At 41.9% G+C, this 9,261-nt stretch overlaps 2 protein-coding genes across 3 annotated transcripts; one reads left to right on the forward strand and one right to left on the reverse strand.

Annotated features, from left to right (window-relative positions):
- Positions 1 to 3,420: 3,420 nt before the first annotated feature.
- Positions 3,421 to 6,927, forward strand: LOC146960878 (uncharacterized). Of its 2 annotated transcripts, none has more exons than XM_085771974.1 (6): positions 3,421 to 3,546; positions 4,502 to 4,880; positions 5,609 to 5,780; positions 5,963 to 6,141; positions 6,245 to 6,341; positions 6,617 to 6,927. In XM_085771974.1, the coding sequence occupies exons 1-6, from the start codon at positions 3,430 to 3,432 to the stop codon at positions 6,771 to 6,773; spliced, it is 1,101 nt and encodes a 366-aa protein (XP_085628100.1). In that variant the 5' UTR covers positions 3,421 to 3,429; the 3' UTR covers positions 6,774 to 6,927. The 2 variants fall into 2 exon arrangements, with proteins under 2 accessions (XP_085628100.1, XP_085628101.1); XM_085771975.1 differs by lacking the exon at positions 3,421 to 3,546 and adding an exon at positions 3,752 to 3,792 and having other exon boundaries at positions 6,617 to 6,926.
- Positions 6,928 to 7,661: 734 nt separating this feature from the next.
- On the reverse strand, positions 7,662 to 8,956 carry LOC146960879 (uncharacterized). Its single transcript, XM_085771973.1, has one exon. The coding sequence runs from the start codon at positions 8,864 to 8,866 to the stop codon at positions 7,949 to 7,951; it is 918 nt and encodes a 305-aa protein (XP_085628099.1). The 5' UTR covers positions 8,867 to 8,956; the 3' UTR covers positions 7,662 to 7,948.
- Between the last annotated feature and the right edge of the window lie 305 nt (positions 8,957 to 9,261).

Raw genomic sequence — 9,261 nt, forward strand, 5'->3', positions numbered from 1 at the left:
TCGGAGTTAAAGCAGAAGTAAGTGATATAGCTATTTGTGTCAATATAAGTCTTAAATAGTTATATCTTCCGACAGCAATCATAGAGTGTTTGGACTGAAACACGGGTCTCTCAGTCACTCTGCTCTGCTCTGAGCCGAAGAGAAAACATTTATTGTATCCTACAGTTTTTATCCAATGAGGAGAGAGAACGGCATGCAGGGCTGTGTGTGCAGCCAAGGAACGCCGTGAATGTGGTGACGTAGGGACGAGGACTGTTATGGTGCGTTCAAGGAAACTCGTATTTTTCCGACCGTGAAGTTGTACCAGTTCGATCTGGTACGAGTTCACCGGTCGGAAGTTACGAGTGGCCGTTATAGTGACTTTCACCGGTAAAACACGAGTGGGTTGCCTGGAACGCTACAAAGTCGTAAGTTGTGACTTGAAGCTGTAATTTACGATTTCAAAAGCCTGCCTGGAACGCAGCATTAGCGAAAACGACCGGACCACTTACTTCTGCTTTAACAGGCTCTTCTCCTCACTGAAGAGTGACGCGAGGCTATTGTAATGCAGAGGGGAACCCTCTGGGCCTTCAAGGTATTCAGTGAAGGCCTAAGAAAAAATATTGAAATATTGTACTACTATATATTTATTCATTTATTTTATTTAATTTTTTTTTAATTTTTTTTTTTTTTATACAGTGAGTAACACACAAGTAATATTTTCTAGATCATTGTTATAAAGTTGGACTAATATTTCTTGGGAAACAATGGGTTAATATAATGGAACGGGAAATGGACCAATCACAATTTTTCTTCCAACGGTATCTGGGCAGTAAATCGTCGACTCCCCCTGCAGGGCCTTCAGTGGCTGTGACTGAAGGCCCGTGTAATGCAAGTCAATGTGGGCATGAATTTGAGATTGACAGATGTCTTAGCCAATCATATTCCACTGAGTTGTGGGCGGGACCATATCACGACATCTTCCGGGTATTCGCGAATACCCGGAAGCCGCCAAATTACTGAGGGAGCGGGTTGCCAAGTCCGCTTATTATACGTGACTTTGGGCTTGTTTTTCTGTGAAGTCGCTTATATTGGTAGTCGTGGGTTGCGGGTTTTTGGGCTTGTTGTTAAAGTGTAGTTACTTATTTAGGGCTGCTTCCAGCTCCATGAGTTGTCAAGCAGATATTTTCGACATGTTATTTAAACGCAGGATAGTTTGTCCTCCTGCTGGATGTGTCACCCCCGTTCCCCCGCCCCTCCCTTCCTCCGTACACACACGGCACTTTGCCACGGTGACAACAACAACGAGATTGTCTGAATCTAGCGACTTTTCCGGTGCTGTTAGAAACGTTTCTGGTTTGGAGACTCGGACGTGAAAGCACGTCATCACTGCTGTTTTCACCGAGCAGCGGTGCTGCCGTGAGCCCCCCGCCCCCGTCCCTACAGCCCCCACCGGCGGTGTCACGGAGCTGTCCCCGCTACAGAGACCCGCTCCACGCCGCTGACACCCCCACCACACCCGTCTTAGAGCGACATACACAGCCTCAGTCACTACTAACCTCATCTACTGTGATGACACGGTCAATATCTATTCAAGTGCAGTTTTGTTGAGACTTGATAAAGCCATTTTATTTATTGTTTTGGTTGTGCGTGGTTTTATATTTGAGTGCATCTTTTCTTAACAGAGGACAGGGTCTATTCTTGTTTTTGGTTGTGATTTTTATTCAAGTGCAATTTTTGATTTTTGAAAATATAATATAATATATTCCATTTACAATGAAAAAAAGTATTAAATAGTTAATTTGCATTTAATGTTAATGGTTCAAAGGATGTCAGGCTGAAAGGTCGGCCGACTCGGCCCCCACACATTTTTACCTCACCAAATCTGGCCCTCTTTGCAAAAAGTTTGGGGACCCCTGGTGTAAACCTACAATTTTATACCGGTAGTTTGATAGCCATTAAGGCCAGTGAAAAATGGCTGAGCATTTACAAAGAGCTTGTGCCTTTTCCCATGTCACCTCAGGAGGTGTTTGTTTTATAGCCACTTTTGGCAGAAATATTAAATCTACAGTGAAATTCAACTGTGTCTAAGCTCAAAATACATCTTTAGTTGTTGAACAGCTCATGATTGACATTTTACTTTCATTCCAGCTAAACAAATAAGTGAATGTGTGATTTGCTTGTTTCATTTTTTCTTTTTAAAAATAAGTGATTCATGATAGCCAGCTTTTTCCAGAATCACCTTGTGTGTTGTGAAGCCAGTTAGGGCAAAGAAACATGTAATATGCCGACCATCCATGTGACAAGGCTCTGGCTATTATTTCTATTGCTATGTTAAATTTTTTATTGCTAGATGGTCCTATTGAAGGCCCAGGGTCTGGGTCCACGGTTCGCCACTGTTGTAATGTAAACCATTGGGTGCATGATGTAAACAAAGATACTTACAGATGGAACCGTCTTTGATGTAAACACGAAGAACACAGAAAATCTCGCGCATCTCTGGGAGCTACTAACTTTTTCAAGTCACGGCTTCAGGACACTTGGGTCAGTACAGACGAGCAGTATGGAGGTTTTTGGATGTGTGTGTGTTTTGGACGATTCAAAAGTGAACTCTATCCGCCGCCATTAGCCTATATGAAACCCCCCCCCGCCCCCTGGACCTCCACAAGCGTTTTGATGACTCTGAAAGTTCTCCAACCCCTTCAGTGCATGAAAACGTTTGACTGTAAACAATAAACATATCACCATCCAGTTCTTACTAAATACATTTTCAATCTTCCTGAAAAAAATGACAATATAAAAACTGCATTTTTGAGAACATTTTCTGCTCTCATGGGAACAACTGGAGTCAGTGTAAAAGTGGCATTTTTAAACATAAGATTTTCTCTTATAAAGCAACACACTCACCACCTCATTTCCATGCTGTTGCAATATATGTATTATCAGATTTTTGTTTAGGTTTTACAGTGTTTCTGACATTTTGACAGTTTTTAAAATCTGCCTTGACAACTGCTGCCTGGCTGGTGACTCCCTGAATCTCACTTCCAGACAATCAGCTGTAGCTGTAGGTGACAGCAGTGGATTAGGTGCTGGTTCTTGGTGTCAGAGATTGTGAGTTCAAGCCCTAGCAATGATGATGACACATCAAAATGCAAGACAAATAGTCCTCATGGTGATGTTACAGCTCGCCTCTCAATTTAAAAACGTTGAAAATTCATAACAAATCACGCATATGTGCTACGGCTTTGGAACTTCCACTTTCAAATTGCCTAATTTTGCCAAAAATTACCCGGGCCCCGACTATTGCTGCACAGCATCTATACTTTATTTTTAATAATCTGTTGTAGATTGATTGCTCATTTCCATGCAGCCTTACAGACAATAATTTCTGCTGTTATTGCATGTGTATAATGTAACACAATTTTTTTAACTGACAACTTGTCAACCAGAATGAGAGGTCTCTGCTACGTCCAGTGTGTGAGGAGACTGTGGGGTTCAGCTCAAGTATCCCGGCTTCATAAAGTCACAAAGCTGCACAGATCTGTATGTCAGCTGCCACAAAAAAAGGTATTGTACAATTAGCAAGTCACAGTTTGGGCATTAGATTCTTTTCACCTGATGGTTATCATGACAGCAGTGCTATTATAGAAAAATGATTATTTTAAAAATGATTATTATCATTTTTAGTATCATTAGTTGTAGTAGCAGCAGGTTTTGTTGTTAATTACCATGCCACTGTTAAAAGCTCTTATTTTGAAAATCTCCAAATACACTGAGCAGTTCTTCCTGGGTCAAGAGAAGAAACGGACACTAGTGAGTGCAGTCTTGTCTAATCCTGGTCTCGGGTTTTTATGCTCCAGTTGATCTTATAATTATTAATACTTGGCTTTTACATGTGTCACTGAGTCATTTTCATAGTTGAACATAATATCTGTGTAAATTAAAGAGAAGTTAAGGCATCAATCTTGGAAACTAGTACAACAGGTTTTAATGTTGATGTAACTAACATAGCATTTTGACTTGAAGCATTCAGCATATCCCCCACTCCTTCTTAACTCCCACCCACATGCCTCACCCCTCCTCACCCTCCACACACACGCACACACACACTGATTACAATAGCGAGCACTGTCAGCTATGTAAAGAACAGCCGGTGAACATCCAGAGTCAGGTTTACCCACTAGGGGGCAGAAATAGGGCACTGACGCCTCTATGACCCATCTAACTATCATTGTATTCTGGATAAGGGTTAGTAATAATGATCATTAACTTAATTAAATTCACATTAATACAATTTAAAAGGTTACAGTGCTAGATTTTTATGTGCCATCCCCAGTAGGTCACTACGCATGTTGCATTAGATCCCTTATAAGTATCTTTACACTGTAGTGTTTGTGTGTTTTATTTTTTGGACTTAACTTATTTCTCCCAGTTTTATCTCATTTAGCTCTCTCTTTTATTTGCCTGTGTGTAATGCACTTTGTAACTTCTGTCTTATAAAATAAAGTTTTACTTGCCACAGGCCATGGAAGAGGAAAAACCATGGGCTCTGATCTCAGAGGTGGGCGAACACGGTTACATCGAGGAAGTCACTGATATAATGAAACAGCACTTCCGTATCATCTGCCACAAAGACTTTCTCCAAAACCCTGGGCTGCACGGCCCTAAGATCCAGGCCGTGTTGGTGTGGAACGCCTTTCCTGCGGTCGAGCCCTCGCTGCTCAGTTCACTTCCATCGCTGAAGGTGGTCGCCAACGGAGGGGTGGGCATCGACCACCTCGACGTGCCGTACATCACCGGCCTCGGCGCCAGGGTGACCAACACACCCGGTGTGGTGAGCGATGCCACTGCAGATATGGGCATGGGCCTGCTTCTGGCATCGGCAAGGAAGATTGTCGAGGGTGAGCTCACCTGTATCCTTTTAAAGGAGCATTAACGCAAATCCGCGGCCACTAGATGGAGCCAGCGGCGGAGCATATCAGATATAAACAAGTGGGCGTCTGTCCTCCATACATGCTTTATGGTATTTAAAAATCAGCTGTCAGAGAGAGAGCCGCCCCGTTTGGTGATAAGAAGAACAAGTTCTCTAGTGAAGGACATGAGGAGAAAAAACATGCAGGTTTTCTGTAACATTATGGCTTACCCCCTGTTTTCCAAAACTACGGAGTGGCCCGCGTTAATGTGCCGTTAAAATCATTTTGCGTTAACGCGTTAATAACGCTGAGAGGACAGCTGAAGAAAGACACAGGGACGTGGAGAGAAAGTGTTCTACCGAGCGATTCAGTGACTGTAAGTAGACTAACACTGCTACATTACAATTTACTATTGCATTTTTCCCATTCGGAGGTCAGATCTTTCCGAGTTCCGAGTGCAATTGAACGCAGCAGGCGCCGGCCGGCTTGTATCATAACAAAGACAAATTCTGCATTTGCCCCACGGACACTACACTGTTGGCTATTTTCTTTGCAAACTTAGTTATGGCTCCCCCCGACCTATCTTTTGCATATTTAAGCTTGTTTTATGCTATTACTGCTGTATTTGCGATAATGCTCCTTTAATGTATTTATAAAACGTGCTGTATCCTGCGTATGATACAGTCACTGAGGTGTTTTGGTCCTTCTCTGTGTAGGTCACCAAATAGCTGTTGATCCCAGGACCACCCATATACCACAAAGCCTGATGGGAGTCGAAGTCTCGGGGTCGACTCTGGGAATAATTGGAATGGGACACATTGGATACAGGATCGCTCAGAGAGCCAAAGGATTTGACATGAAGATCCTGTATCACAACAGGAGGAGAAGGTGAAAGAGTGATGACAAAACAGTTCATGTGGTTAATTTAGAAATGAAACACACCGCAAGAAAACAGAGGGTTGAATGGCGCCTGACAATGCACCTGCTGCAAAGAGCCAGAAAATGATTATAGATAAAGAAACATGTTTGACAATCGTTGGTCTATCTCGTCTTTTCTCCGTGCCGTTCAGGAGTGTTGAAGATGAGCAGGCGGTGGGAGCAGCTTTCTGTCAGAACATGGACGACCTGCTGAAAGAGTCGGACTTTGTGATGCTGGTGGTCAACCTGACTCCTTCTACCACCGGTCTGATCAGCCACAGAGAGCTGACTCTCATGAAACCCACCGCAACACTGGTCAACGTCAGCAGAGGTGAGGGTCGTGTGGAAAAAAAAAAAAAGTTGAGGTAATTGATTGTCATGTTTATCTTTAATCTGTGGTCTTTTGGTCTGAATTTGCTCTTTTTTTGTCTCAGGTCTGGTTGTGGACCAAGAAGCTTTAGTTAAAGCTCTGCAGTGTGGAACGATTCGAGCAGCTGCATTGGACGTGACTTACCCTGAACCATTACCAAGGTAGAGTTGTATTCCTACTATTTATGTAAATTGATGTTCTTTTATTTATTCTTATACTTTAATAAAAGCTGCACTAATGGATCAGAAGATTTTGCATGTATGAAAGGCAAACACAGAGAAAAAAACATTAATCCATCGCTCCTAAAATTAATTTATTTAACCAACAACATCTTGACTGCATCTCATCTCTAATTAAATTGAAAAAAACAAACCAAAAAAACCCTTCTGGCTCATTCCTTGCTATTATTACGACACCTCTTCCTCATCCTGTGCAGGGATCATCCTCTCCTTGGTCTTCCAAATGTGCTGATCACACCCCATGTTGGGACCAACACGTATACAACGACCAGAAAGATGGTGCAGAGGATGGTGGACAATGCTGTGGCAGCAGTGAAGGGACAACCTATTCCTGATGAAGTCAAGCCAAACTGACATAGATATATCTGAACATGAAATGATGAAGTGCTGTTACTCATAAATTAGTTTTTATATGACTTTCTGTCTAATGATACAATCACCCTGATGCATCGACTCAAACCACTCTTCTGTGATCAAGTGTTGGCTATAAACGGACATGATGATTTTAGTCTTTATAACCTTTAAACTTTATTTTGGTTAAATGACTTGTACAATGTAACGTTTTGTATGCCATGTCACACACACACACACACACACACACACACACACACACACACACACACACACACACACACACACACACACACACACACACACACACACGATAAGAAAGCTACCTCAAACTGTGAACTTTTGAGCTACTTTACCTCCTGATGAGGGCCTATGAAGTTAAAGTCGCCTTGCTGAGATATGAACTCACACATCCTGTTTGGTGGCTTTGCTGCAAGTGATGATTTGCTGTGACAAAATAACATTTTTGGAAAATAAAATTAGTGAAATCAAAAGCCGTGTGATAACTTTTGTGAGGCTCGGCCTTGAGATGATCTGTACAAATTTTTTGTGAGCACTAGATAGAGGATTCAAAATTGCATTTAAAGTGTTTTTATTGGAGGAATAATACTCAATTTGTGATTTGTATGTGTTTAAACAATGACAAAACAGATTTTTCAAAAAAAAAAAAAAACTAGTGAGGAGGGGTTGACTTGCCTATGCCAAAAAAATCTCCATGTGGGGATCAAGTAATTCTGATTTTGATATCACATGTTGAATGCAGCCAATCAAAATCAAATTTTACTAGACCGGTTATTGTGTTTTATGTATATTTTATTATTTTCATATATCAAGATGATGACAATAATATCCTATCACCTACATAACACATACGGCCACATTAAAGTTACATTTGTCTTGTTATAGGGGCACACATATTCCATTTCTGTCACTGGATGGACCAACATTAGTGTAATAGGCTAGGAAACCAAGTAATTAGCAGGTAAGAGTATGATGTTTATTAAGTCAGTCTGCTGCTACTGTCATACAAACTTTGTAAAAATGTCCATGAAACTCACCGATACAACTTTTTTTGTATGATGTCAATAGACACAGAGTGAGCATAATATTAATCACTGGCGGTGTCTACAGACTTTTGGCCATAGGTATCATATCTCTGTAGACTTAACAGCATCTGTTTATTCAACAGTGAAGAATCCTCTCTGTCTAACCCGACTCTGCAGGTTCCTTCCTGCGTTACTGAAGTACTGCTGGATCTCACTCATCTGCCTGCTGTACCTGCGAGCGTAGTAAGCCTCAAAAAAATCCTTATAGCTATGGCGAGTGAATTTCAGTTTAATATAATGACTTCTTCCATCTTCGTCATGCATAAAATGTAACGTGTAGATGCCATTGCCATTGCCATGCACCAGATGAGCGCACTTGTTCTCTACCATCTCCTTGTGCTTTACCAACAGTGGTTCCAGGTCGTTCTGGTAAATTGAGTGGCGTCTCTCCACATGATCAAAGGTTTGAGTATCTCCGAGTCTCACCAGATGGATCAGCATCTCGATGTGGAAGGCTGCTCCATTGACCCAGGCCTTCAGGGCGTCAGATGACATGTGCTTGTCCCTCACCATAGAGTTCTTCAGCTTGATGAGAGCTTCACCCAGCCTCGGTTCAATCTGTTTTAACTTGCTCCTCAGCTGCATACTGTTGTTGATGTAAGTCATGTACTCAGTGAGGCAGAAGTCAATCTGATCCCAGACCTCGGAGGCCTTCTCCTCAGCAAACACACTCCTCAGCGCCTCCTTTGTGCTTTCCTCGGGTGGACTGAAGGAAATGATGTCGATGAAGATGGCGATGGCCAGCGCTCCGAGGCCCATCAGCTCAGGAGATGGTAACAAGCCAGCCACCTTCTCTGCCAGGCTCTTGATCCAGTCTGCAGCGCAGTCACCTGCCTCCATTCTTCTGGTCTCATAGTGTATTTTCAGGTTCTCTGAAGAATCAGAACTGCAGAACCTCACAATGTTTTGGTTAACTCTCAGATTTGGACCCTCAGTGATTCCATTTGCAAACGTGTCCAGATCTTTGGGTTGACTGAAGAGATTACCCATAGTGTAGTTTTCAGGATCAGTTGATGACGTCAGAGGGTTTCTCTGTGGACACACAGTTAAGTCAGTCTTTGTTTTAGTCTTGCCTTGGAGCCAAACACCAGAACAAAGGCAAAACACTTCCTGCCCTCCATCTGCAGTCGTGACGTTCCACGTGACGTCATCTGAAAACCACCTATTAACAAATAAGTACATTACAATAATAAAAAAAAAATAATAATAATAGGCTAATAAATAAAAAAAGTACATTACAATATCATGGAAAAGTCAATTTGCAGCAGTTCAACCCCAACCAAGTATTGAGTGCATATAGATGTAGCCTACATAGTTTTCAGAAGGCCAACATTTCCATATTAAAGATGCTTTTTAAAAAAAATCCTTTGCAATATTTCAATTTT

The sequence above is a fragment of the Trachurus japonicus genome, unplaced genomic scaffold, assembly GCF_045865225.1.
Source record: "Trachurus japonicus isolate A0001 unplaced genomic scaffold, Traja_1.0 AP029873.1".
In the NCBI taxonomy this organism is placed as follows: Eukaryota; Metazoa; Chordata; class Actinopteri; order Carangiformes; family Carangidae; genus Trachurus; species Trachurus japonicus.